Raw genomic sequence first — 12319 nt, forward strand, 5'->3', positions numbered from 1 at the left:
TGTTGTTCCTTGCACCACAGTGACAGTCACCTCGCTGAACGGCAGACATTTTATTGAGAAAGAATCAAGCATGCGTAATTCCACCTTGCCCAAATCACATCTCTGTCATGGAAGTACCTGCAACGAAAACATCTATAATCAAAATTTGTTAGATGTCACTCCACAGATTCAGTGGCAAGAACTCTACCTCATGGTTATAGATGAAGGTAACAATAATAATAGAATAGCTAGAACATGCATAAAGAAAAAGTATCAGAAATTGCCATTGGTGTATAGTCCCGAACGAAGTGGCGCACAAAGAACTGGAGCCCATCAGAGATACTGTACAGAAGAAGAGGATCTCTCTTTCTTTCTTTTTTTTTTTGTCACATTATGAGGACACCAGAAACCAGATTACCAAGCAAAATTATAGAGAAACTCTGCAGTCTGAAGCAACAAGTAGAATGGATTAAGAACATTAGAAACGATACGGAAGAACTAGAAATAACTCTGGACGCTTTGCAAAACAAAACAGAAAATTTAAAGAAACTGAAAAACATAATATGCAAGATTTAAACCAAAAATAGACAAACGAAATTACAATGAAGAGGGTGTTTAAAGACGAGGAATGACAGTAAAGATCAGAACGAATGAAAAGCTACTGCGCGTTTCGGAAAGAAAACTTGCCGAAGAAGACGACCAGAAAATGATTGACTGAATTGGTCCAGTGAGGCCGTAAAATTATAATAAAAATAACAAATCCCCGCTGGAATCGAACCCGGGACCTCTTGGACAGCACGCCAACCAATTAGCCATGGAGCCGGACAGACGGAGGTGGTGTCGTTGCATACGCCAGAATGATGAAGACTTATGCACTTCACTGATAAAAGGTATTTTTTACTGAACTGTTCAAAATGATTATCATCGTTGTATTGTTCTTGTAAAAATATCTGCTGCCAATTTTAACCTTCTAAATATTCTCGTTTTCTTAGTATCTCTGCGGAGGCGACAGAGCTCAGAGCAAGGCCGACTTAATGCGCCACTTTAGGCCAGTTAGCACAACATAGATCTAGTTGGCCATGCCCTGAGATTCCTTGTTCACCAGAGAGAGGGCGTTACCTTCCAACTGGCCTGCCCCTCCTCTTCAGGGAGGGGAATGACAACTTTTGACTATTATGATTCCTATACTGAGAGTCAACTCAAGACCTTAGCGGTTCCCTTGATGTTTGTCAGATTTCTGGTCGGTGAAAAGGCTTCCGCAGCGCGAAATAGTTCCCTAGGTTTGTTACTTGTTCCTGAAATCAGGAGCTTCCTTCAGTTTGGTTAGATATTCTGGTGAACTGACTTCAGGAATTAAAATGTTTTACCCTGTATAAATATGGAAAATATATCACACGTTGTATGTTATTCCGGTTCGTTACCAACTCTTATATTTCATATGTAGATGGCTATGAATAGTTATTGTTCTCAGTGGTGTATGTAGCAAAATAATAATTATTTAATATGATATTGATATCTTATTGCACTGTGTACTTAGTAAGCTTTGTTCGAGTTCATTCCATTGCTGATAAGTTCGCATAATATGTGCGACGTTGAAGATGGATCCAAGAAAACTGTTGGCAATACTGGCTACAACAGCATGTTCAGTGTTCATAATGGCTGCCAGCTGTGAGCAAGACGTGTGTGATGCTGTGACGCTTGAGTCCCCTGTGAAATACTTTAAAGCTAGCAAAAGTGGAGAAAAATTAAATAGGAAATCTAAACCAAATTGTTTTAAACGTTTACAGTAGCCTACGAGATGAGAATCCACTGTGGACTGTGGAAGATGTGGTGAAAAATATCGCGCAGCTGACCGGCGTTTCTATGTACAGTGTTTACGCCGCTCGCTTGGAATTTAAACTATACGGAAAATCCAAGTCTCCAGCGAAAGGTCGACTCAGTTCAAACTATGCACTCGCCGTAAATAAAACAGGAAGGGCCTTATCACGGTATGGGAATAGGATCTTTGGCGTATTCGATAATAATAATAATAATTTGTACTTTATATTCGTAACCGCCCTCTACCTGCAGAAATGTTGTCACAAAGAGATCATGAGTTCATTTTTACCTTCCGAATGACGAGACTACAATATTTACACCGTTTCTGGAAACATTGTATTTTGCAATCCCACTCGCTGGTGGATTTTTCAGCTTTTTGAACTGTGAGAAACTGCCACTGACAGTCGTTGCACGAGAGCGGAATCGTATACCTATGTTGTAAGTCTCCATGTGCCTCACACAAATTGCATTATGAAATAAAAATAAACCTTGCTTCTCTTGCCTCGGTATTCGTCAGTAATCTGTAGGTTTTACAGGGTCAATAAAGGAATAAATAGGTATGGTACGTAATCAAAGTACAGCTATGTGAAAGGAAGTGAATCCGTTTGATGCTTCACTATTTCAGAATAAAGTACTTGTCAGACGCACGGCGTTAATGATAAGCTGGTTGTGGCTGAGATGGTGAACGGAGACGGCAAGGGGGAGCAGGGGACGTGCTCACATGCGGAAGGATACTTTTCCTAAGCTCTTGAGTTGAATTTCAGTATAGTTCGCACCGAGCAGAGCTGCTTCGGTTAGCAGTGGGCTGGTCCCACTGTCGGCTGTACTGAGAGTGGTTTTCCATTCACTTCACTAAGGCGAATACCGGGACAGTTCCTTTTATAGGCCGCTCTTCTCTCACCTTCTCCGGCCCTCAAATCACTGCAAAACATTTCCTGATCTGAGAGACATTTTGGTTGTGGTAGGGCTGGAAAATAATTGGTGGCAATACTGTGTCGCCACATTGCGTAGGAACAATAAAGTACGCTGTTGTTGGCAGCATATGTTTTGCTAGTGCAAGTCCTACAGGCGAACGGGTGGTGTCAGACCGGACCGCCCTAAAGTAATGTTTATGAAGGTGGAAGAAAAGAGCAGGGATAAAGATCAAGATGGCACATAGAAGGTTTCTGGAACACCATCTTCGTCTTGCTCTGCGCAGGAAACGGCAACATTTCCAAAAGGCATCCGCCCATTGTCTTGCACGACAATGCCCACTGCCACAACGCTGCCCCTGACAAGAAATTGTTGGCAATGTGGAGGTCCTGAAACATCCACCCTATTCACCGGACATAGTCCCTATGATTTCGATCTGTTCCTCAAACTAAAGGAATTACCCAAGAGAAGCGTTTCTGTACAGAGACGACATATTTCAAGCGGTATAGCGCTCCGTCGCGGATGTCAGCAAAAGGGGCTCTGCCACTTGTATCCTGCGCCTTCCACACATCTGCCAATGGCCGCAACATGCCGAGTTGCCGGATGTGGATTTCCAAAGATGCTGGATGGGCCCAGGAGGTATGGACACTCTAGTAGGTACAAATTCACATTTAACTAAGGTTGCTGAAGTGCCCGAATACTAATATAGATACACGTGTCTTTTAGTTTCGTTGTACACAGTCCTAGTTTTATTTATTCTTATTTTTATTTATGTGGGAAACCAAAACAGGGAGAAGCCAAATTACAGAGTTCCGCGATAAAAAAAAAAGTATATTTACAATGGAGTAGCACAATGCAAACTGAAAGAGCAATGAAGAAAAATCATCGAATGACAAAAGTAGTGAAAGAAAATTGAAAACTAACAAAATAACTGTAGAGATACAACAGTTAACAATAAAATATAGGTAAGGGTAAGGGTTATTCTGCCCGAAGGCAGATCCGAACCTCCGCAGAGGTGTTCCTGAGCCGGAGTTTAAGTGCGGTAGGGTGGCCAGTTCTTTTCCGCTCCTCCATTCCCATTGCGCGTGGCAACCCATCCAACTCCTGACCACGCCCAATGTTGCTTAACTTCAGAGATCTCACGGGATCCAGTGTTTCAACACGGCTACGGCCGTTGGCAATAAAACATAAGGGCAAAAGAAAAGAACGAGGAAAATTAAAGATTGAAATTGAAACGAAGCGCAGTAAGATAAATGTAGATATGACGCATAAGTAACGGTACAGTAGCTTACAATAAAACATAAATATTACATTATGTACAATATAGGGGACAGTAATGAGAAGAGAAAAAAATGAATATGAAGAAAATGATCTAGGTTATGTCAAGGAAGAATAAATTAAAGGAGGCAAACGAAGAAAAAAGGCCAAGTTCCTGTCTGAAGATAAAGAGTTAAGGAGGGTTGGAATACCGATAAATAATGTTCTTTGAACAAGAGTGAGGCGGGAATATGGAATATGAAGGGGTGGATTTATCCTGGTTTTGCGAGTTGAGACATTTAGGGAAGAGGAGGATGCAGGTTCAGGAGAACGAAATAAACCGTTAACAGCGTTATATAGGAATCTAAGTTCGGCTACATTCCTGCGAGTAGATAACGAGTGAAGGCTTAACTTGTCCAGTATCTGATTGCTGCTCAAGTTTCGACAATCAGATACTCTGACTCTAACAGTGGCACAGAAGAATGACTGCACGCGGTCAATGTGATTCAAATTAGTGGGTGAAGAGGTAGACCAAATGGGAGCCGCGAATTCAATAATGGGTAGGATGCAAGACACATAGTAGGCTCTGAGGGCGAGGATATCGGTGATGTCAGAAAATCTATACAACAATACGAGAAGTGACATTGCTCGTGAGGTTGTGATTCACTTTAAATGTTAGAATGCCATAGATAAAGCTTTAGCTGTCCATTGAAGAAAAATTATTTCACAATTCGACGAGTTCTACAGATGGTCAAAGATCTTTCTGAGAAATATGTGAACTGAAAGTGGCAGCAGATAAAAGATTTACTATTCAGCAATATGTGGGTCGCGACAAACAAAGTGGTATCTAGAATATCAGTGGATGACATATAGGTGGTCAGTTATTTTGTTTGCAAGAACTGTTTTTTAAGAACTAAAACATTTTTCTCTAAGGTGTTTCTGTAACTGTATACATGTAAGTTCAGTCCTCAGCTCTAAGGCTGGTTGAATCCTCAATAGCTTCAACATTAGCTGTTATACATGGCCTAGGCATCACTGAAGAGGCGTACTAGGGAAATGAGGAGTGAAGTAGTTTCCCGTTGCTTTCCTCGGCGAGCCAGAAGTTGCTATTATAATATCTTCACACCATTCACAACAGGGACTGGCTGCATAAGGAATGACTTTACTAGCATCGCTCATACCTCAGTCACTTTCATATTGTCGGAGCCAAAGGTAAGACTGAAACACATCAATCAAAATATCAAAATCACTCTATTATTATTATTATTATTATTATTATTATTATTATTATTATTATTATTATTATTATTATTATTTGATGACAAGTTCATTGTAGCTGGGCTGAGTAGCTCAGACGGGAGGGCGCTGGCCTTCTGAGCACAACTTGGCAGGTTCAATCCTGGCTTAGTCCGGCGGTATTTGGAGATGGTCACATACGTCAGGATCGGGTCAGTAGATTTGCTGGCACGTTAAAGATCTTCTGCGGGACATATTCCTGTACCTCGGCGTCTCCGGAAACCGTAAAAGTGTGGCGTAAAATAAATAACATTATTATTATTATTATTATTATTATTATTATTATTATTATTATTATTATTATTAGTTAACTGCTTAATTTCATTTTGAATAAAGAGCAATGTGGAAAATTCACATATTTACCATTCTTGGGTCATTTTCGCCCTCATTTTAAGTCATATTTGGGGGAAGTTTCGGTGATTTTACAGGTCATTTTTCGACATTGATTTGGTGATCAAAATCCGCGCCTTTCTCTTAAGCTTAATTGATTTTTTGTTTTTGTGTTTAATTTTGTAATATGTAAAGTTTTTCAAGTGCTCGTCATAAATCTGTTTAAGGGTGTCAAAAACTGAAAATTAGTCAGTTGAAATATTTGTATTTGCTTTCATTTTGGGGTTAAGTAATTGTTTTCCTGAGAGGTGGTACACGCATGCACAGAAATGGTGTCCCGACATAAACTGTCAACACTGCCCCACTCCAGTACTGAAAAGGAGGGGAGGGAGTGAAGGGGTTGTGTTGAGGCCACTCTAGTACTGCAAAGGAGGGGGAGGGAGTGAAGGGGGTAGTGTTGAGGCCACCTAGTACTGGAAAGGAAGGTGAGGGAGTGAAGGGGTAGTGTTGAGGCCACTCTAGTACTGGAAAGGAGGGGAGGAGTGAAGGGGCAGTGTTGAGGCCACTCTAGTATTGAAAATGAGGGGGGAGTGAAGGGGTAGTGTTGAGGCCACTCTAGTACTGTAAAGAAGGGGGAGGGACTGAAGGGGTAGTGTTGAGGCCACTCTAGTACTGTAAAGAAGGGGGAGGGAGTGAAGGGGTAGTGTTGAGGCCATTCTAGTACTGTTAAGGAGGGGAAGGGAGTGAAGGGATAGTGTTGAGTCCACTACAGTACTGAAAAGGAGTGAAGGGGTAGTGCTGAAGGCCACTCCAGTACTAAAAAGGAATGGAAGGGAGTGAAAGGGTAGTGCTGAAGGCACATTGTGTGTATTGCCATACACCCACCACTGTGTCCATTTCAGTCACAACAGTCTTGTAGCAGGCTGTCTACCTGCAACAGTGCGTTAGGCTAGGGCCACACTTGCGTGATTTCAAGCTGCGTTACTGTGTGCTTTTCGTGCAGCTGGACGACAGGCCGCGTGGGCACACTTGTGTGCTTGCAGCGCGATATTTTATTAGGCTAAGACCACAATTGCGTGATTTCACGCTGCGTTACTGCGTGAAATCTCACGTCAAAAATGCACAACACTAATTTGGACGGGACCGGCCACACACAGTGTGATTTCCCGCCGCGGGACATGAGACAAGTCGAGTCTTCAAGGTCGCCGAGATCTATTCTGTTTGCGTGTTTTCCCATTCAGTGCCTGGAAACAATTGCGGAGAGACGACTCTGCAGTATTGTGGTCTTGTTTGAGTATTGCGTGTGGTCCATCTGCGTTCGTTTTCTACTTTCACTTTGCTAAATGGAATTAAACCGTGAATAAAATATGTTGTAGGTACAAAAGTACCTTTACGATACAAAGGAGCAGGAATTCAAAAAACAGAGGTATGAAGAGAGGTGCGCGGTTATCAGTAACGGGCGCTGCGTTGGGGGAGACGTTGTGTTCCTTTTGCAGATAGCATTTTTCAACAAACAGAAAAGCACTTCAGATGAGTTCACGGACATTCTGTAATACTCAAACGTTTCTCTTGGTTGTCTTTACTCTATTGTGTAGGAGCACAAATTGCCAACTTGATGACCTGTCACTTATTATAGGATGAATCCAATATTTTCTTTGACGACGACTACCAAATCAGCACATAATGCAACAACGGTGTTATTATTTAACGGAATTTCTTCCATGTGCAGAGCAATGGCGATGCATTGCTACTTTACAATATACAACACACCAATTAAATCACGTCGTGCAAACGTGCAAGTGTGGCCCTGGCTTTAAGCAAGGAGGTGGGGGGACGCCATGTTTTGTTTATATCGGGACACCATTTCTGTGCATGCGTGTACTTCTGATCCCAGAGAACGTGCTCGGTGGTACCTAAGGAAATAAGTTTGAAAAGAGATGGTTTAAATGATTGAGATGAAGTGACAATATGCTTCTGATGTTCACAGGCATCGTGTCGGCATCTCTTCATGGGGTAGGATTGGTGCTCGGGATATTCCAGACCATGACTAGTGCACTGCTCGGATATGCAGCCTACAAGGTAAGTAACCTTGGATTTAGATACAGTACCATATCTGAACTTTTATTTGATTACTATTAGCATGAAGGAGCTATTCCACATTAATGCAGAGTTGCAATAGTAGCCCCTGTCTATATAGGAATGGGTGATAAACATAAAACCGATAATTAGAGGCCAGTCAGCTTGGCATGTGTTGTTTGTACGGTGATGGTGATTATTGTTTTAAGAGGAGGTACAACTAGGCAACCATCCCCTATATAACACTAATCAGACAGAAAAATTGGAAGGGATCCGACACTTCGAAAAATGAAGGTATCGACCAAAGAAAGATAAGGGCCACGAAGGGCGTGAAAATGAAAGACTCCCTAGGCCTCGCAAACCTAATACCGTCGGGGTTGGAAAGAACAAGAGTTGATCAAGTGAGGTCGGATAGGATAGATGAAAGCGAGAACCCTGGCACAAGTAAGTGGAAGCAATGCCAGGACTCAGCTGAGGGCCCCGTGGTCGCCACCCCACGCTCCAAAGTTCACAGCCCCTGGGGCCCCTTTTAGTCGCCTTTTAAGACAGGCAGGGGATACCGTGGGTGTTATTCTACCGCCCCCACCCACAGGGGAAAGTTGTTGTTTGTAAGCTTTAGGAAAGCATTCCTTTTTATTATTTTAGACTCCAGCAAGACATAGCAGATATTATAGACTCAAAAGGTCAAATAGACTGTATCGCGATTAACCTATCTAAGGCGTGTGATAGGATAGATCAGGGCCTCTCAGGGTGCATGAGCCTGGTGCATGCACTGTGCACGGTGCGAAAGACGACTCCGCTTGGTTGACCAGAGTGCAGACCCCCACTCCTCGATTTGGAGCAATAGCGCTGTCTCTCTCCTTACCCATGCCTGTCTCGCTCGCTCCCCCTGTCTCCCTCTTCCTCACTTACGCCGTAGCGCTCCAAATCCGAGCCGAGCTTAGCCGAGTAGCCCAGAGACGAAGCTTTGGTCCGAGCCGAGCCGAGCGGAACCGATGCACTGTGCACAGGAACTTTGCGCCGCTGTTTGCACGCATTTGGGCGTTTGAGAGGCCCTGGGATAGATCATGGGAGACTCTTGGCAAAAATGAGTGCAATTGAGATAAAAGAGTGACTGAATGGGTGGATATATTTCTAGAAAAAAGAACTCAGAGATTTAGAGTAGGTGAAGCATTATCTGATCGCGAGGGGAATTCCTCAAGGCAGTATTATTGGGACCATTATATTTTCTTATACATAAATGATATGAGTAATCAACACTCTGAGATTTGCCGATAATGTTGTTATTTTACCGGAGTCTGCAGAAGAACTAAAGAAATTACTGAATGGTATGGTCAGAGTCTTGGAGATGTAGTATGACATGAAAATAAATAAGTCCAAAACAAAAGTAATGGATTGCAGTCGAACGAAGTTATGCGATGCAGGAAATATTAGATTAGGAAGTGTTTTAAAGGAAATAGACCGAATATTGCTACTTGGGTAGTAAAATAACTATGACAGAATTAAGGAGGACATAAAATGCAGACTAGCACAAGCAAGGAAGGCCTTTCTTAAGAAAAGAAATTTGCTCACTTCGAACATTGATATAGGAATTAGAAAAACGTTTCTGAAGGCTTTCTCTTGAGCGTGGCATTGTATAGAAGTGAAACATGGACGGTAACTACAGTGCCGGTTTAGGACCAGATAAAGAAATCAGAAAGTGCCATCTAGAACCAAAAATTGTCCCACTAGACCTCTGTAATTTTCTTTCTAAGCTCTCACATCTTATAGGATATATGTCGCCTGATTTTATTGAGTTAGTCCAAGTACTGTAGAAGTTATGAATTTTTAACTTTTGGAAGTTCATACCAAAAAAAATCAAAAAATTTGATAATAAAATGTACTGTACACTCTAACTGGTAGTAAGTTCATACCAAAAAAAATCAAAAAATTTGGTAATAAAATGTACTGTACACTCTAACTGGTAGTAAGTATCAACACCAAGATTTGTTGGTAGACTTAACAAGAGGTGGGAGCTATTTTAGTATTAATATAAAAATCACGAAAATATGCGGCATCTTTTTTTACATGTTTTCTTTTTTCGAAGTAGCGCCAAAATGGTTGATTTTTCTTTGTCTTTGTCATGTATGGCCCAAGGTCTCGGAGCTCGCTAACAGCATCAGACTTTTCAGCCCTGATAGTTTCATTTGCAGTCTGCAGATGGCATTAAAGAACACATTTCTGATGCCGAGAGCTCACACTGAGAACTATGACAAGAACAAGGAAAAACTGATCATCTTAGCGCTGGTTTGAAGAAAACATAAACGCAAAAAATTCGGTGTCGCATTTTTCAGGAATTTGTATATTTATACTAAGTGACCCCACCTATTGTTAAGTCTACAAAGGAATCTTGGTTGTGATACTTGTAACCAATTGGAGTACATAGTAGGCTACATAATATTTCCAAAAATTTTTACTTTTTGATGTGACCTTCCAACAGTTAAAATGTATAACTTTTACAATACTTGGCTTAACTCAATGAAATCAGGTGAGACATATCATATTAGGTGCGAGAGCTCAGGGAAAGAAAAAAAAAAGAGGTTTTTCGATGATACAGACCACTATCTGATCTGTAGTGAACTAAGTATCTCTAGGCCTAGGGTAGAGAAAGTGAAATCTGTCTGCAAACGAATAAGGGTAGGAAATCTCCAGGACGAGGAAATTAGACAGAAGTACATGGATATGATTAGTGAGAAGTTTCGAACAGTAGACAGTAAGCAGGTTCAGGATATAGAAAGTGAATGGGTGGCATACAGGCATGTTGTAGTAGAAACAGCAAGGGAATGCCTAGGAACAACTATGCGTAAAGATGGGAAAAGGCGAACAGCTTGGTGGAATGATGAAGTGAGAGCAGCTTGTAAACGTAAAAAGGAGGCTTATCAGAAATGGCTCCAAACAAGGACCGAGGCAGACAGGGATTTGTACGTAGATGAAAGAAACAGAGCAAAACAAATAGTTGTTGAATCCAAAAAGAAGTCGTGGGAAGATTTTGGTAATAACCTGGAAAGGCTAGGTCAAGCAGCAAGGAAACCCTTCTGGACAGTAATAAAGAATCTTAGGAAGGGAGGGAAAAAGGAAATGAAGAGTGTTTTGAGTAATTCAGGTGAACTCATAATAGATTCCAGGGAATCACTGGAGAAGTGGAGGGAATATTTTGAACACCTTCTCAGTGTAAAAGGAAATCATCATGGTGGTGTTGCAAACAGCCAAGCTCATGGGGAGGAGGAAAACGATGTTGGTGAAATTACGCTTGAGGAAGTGGAAAGGATGGTAAATAAACTCCATTGTCATAAAGCTGCAGGAATAGATGAAATTAGACCTGAAATGGTGAAGTATAGTGAGAAGGCAGGGTTGAAATAGCTTCATAGAGTAGTAAAATTAGCATGGAGTGTTGGTAAGGTACCTTTAGATTGGACAAAAGCAGTAATTGCACCTATCTATAAGCAAGGGAACAGGAAGGATTGCAACAACTATCGAGGTATCTCATTGATTAGTATACCAGGCAAAGTATTCACTGGCATCTTGGAAGGGAGGGTGCGATCAATTGTTGAGAGGAAGTTTGACGAAAGCCAATGTGGTTTCAGACCACAAGAGGCTGTCAGGATCAGATTTTCAGTATGCGCCAGGTAATTGAAAAATGCTACGAGAGGAATAGGCAGTTGTGTTTATGTTTCGTAGATCTAGAGAAAGCATATGACAGGGTACCGAGGGAAAAAATGTTCGCTATACTGGGGGACTAAGGAATTAAAGGTAGATTATTAAAATCAATCAAAGGCATTTATGTTGACAATTGGGCTTCAGTGAGAATTGATGGTAGAATGAGTTCTTGTTTCAGGGTACTTACAGGGGTTAGACAAGGCTGTAATCTTTCACCTTTGTTGTTCGTAGTTTACATGGATCATCTGGTGAAGGGTATAAAATTGCAGGGAGGGATTCAGTTAGGTGGAAATGTAGTAAGCAGTTTGGCCTATGCTGACGACTTGGTCTTAATGGCAGATTGTGCCGAAAGCCTGCAGTCTAATATCTTGGAATTTGAAAATAGGTGGAATGAGTATGGTATGAAAATTAGTCTCCCGAAGACTAAATTGATGTCAGTAGGTAAGAAATTCAACTGAATTGAATGTCAGATTGGTGATACAAAACTAGAACTGGTCGATAATTTCAAGTATTTAGGTTGTGTGTTCTCCCAGGATGGTAATATAGTAAGTGAGATTGAATCAAGATGTCGTAAAGCAAATGCAGTGAGCTCGCAGTTGCGATCAACAGTATTCTGTAAGAAGGAAGTCAGCTCCCAGACGAAACTATCTTTACATCGGTCTGTTTTCAGACCAACTTTGCTTTACGGGAGCGAAAGCTGGGTGGACTCAGGATATCTTCTTCATAAGTTAGAAGTAACAGACATGAAAGTAGCAAGAATGATTGCTGGTACAAACAAGTGGGAACAATGGCAGGAGGGTACTCGGTATGAGGAGACAAAGGCTAATTTAGGAATGAACTCGATGGATGAAGCTGTAGGCATAAACCGGTTTCGGTGGTGGGGTCATGTGAGGCGAATGGAGGAGGATAGGTTACCTAGGAGAATAATGGACTATGTTATGGAGGGTAAGAGAAG

General features: G+C 41.6%; 1 protein-coding gene across 1 annotated transcript in view; it reads left to right on the plus strand.

Moving 5' to 3' along the window:
- Positions 1–12319, plus strand: part of LOC136883261 (uncharacterized) — a 177941-nt gene that overhangs the window by 130410 nt on the left and 35212 nt on the right. The window contains exon 4 of the mRNA XM_067155471.2: positions 7580–7671. Within this exon, the coding sequence (XP_067011572.1) occupies positions 7580–7671 (92 nt within the window). The remainder of the gene's footprint in view (positions 1–7579; positions 7672–12319) is intronic.

Source organism: Anabrus simplex, chromosome 11, assembly GCF_040414725.1.
Source record: "Anabrus simplex isolate iqAnaSimp1 chromosome 11, ASM4041472v1, whole genome shotgun sequence".
Lineage (NCBI taxonomy): Eukaryota > Metazoa > Arthropoda > Insecta > Orthoptera > Tettigoniidae > Anabrus > Anabrus simplex.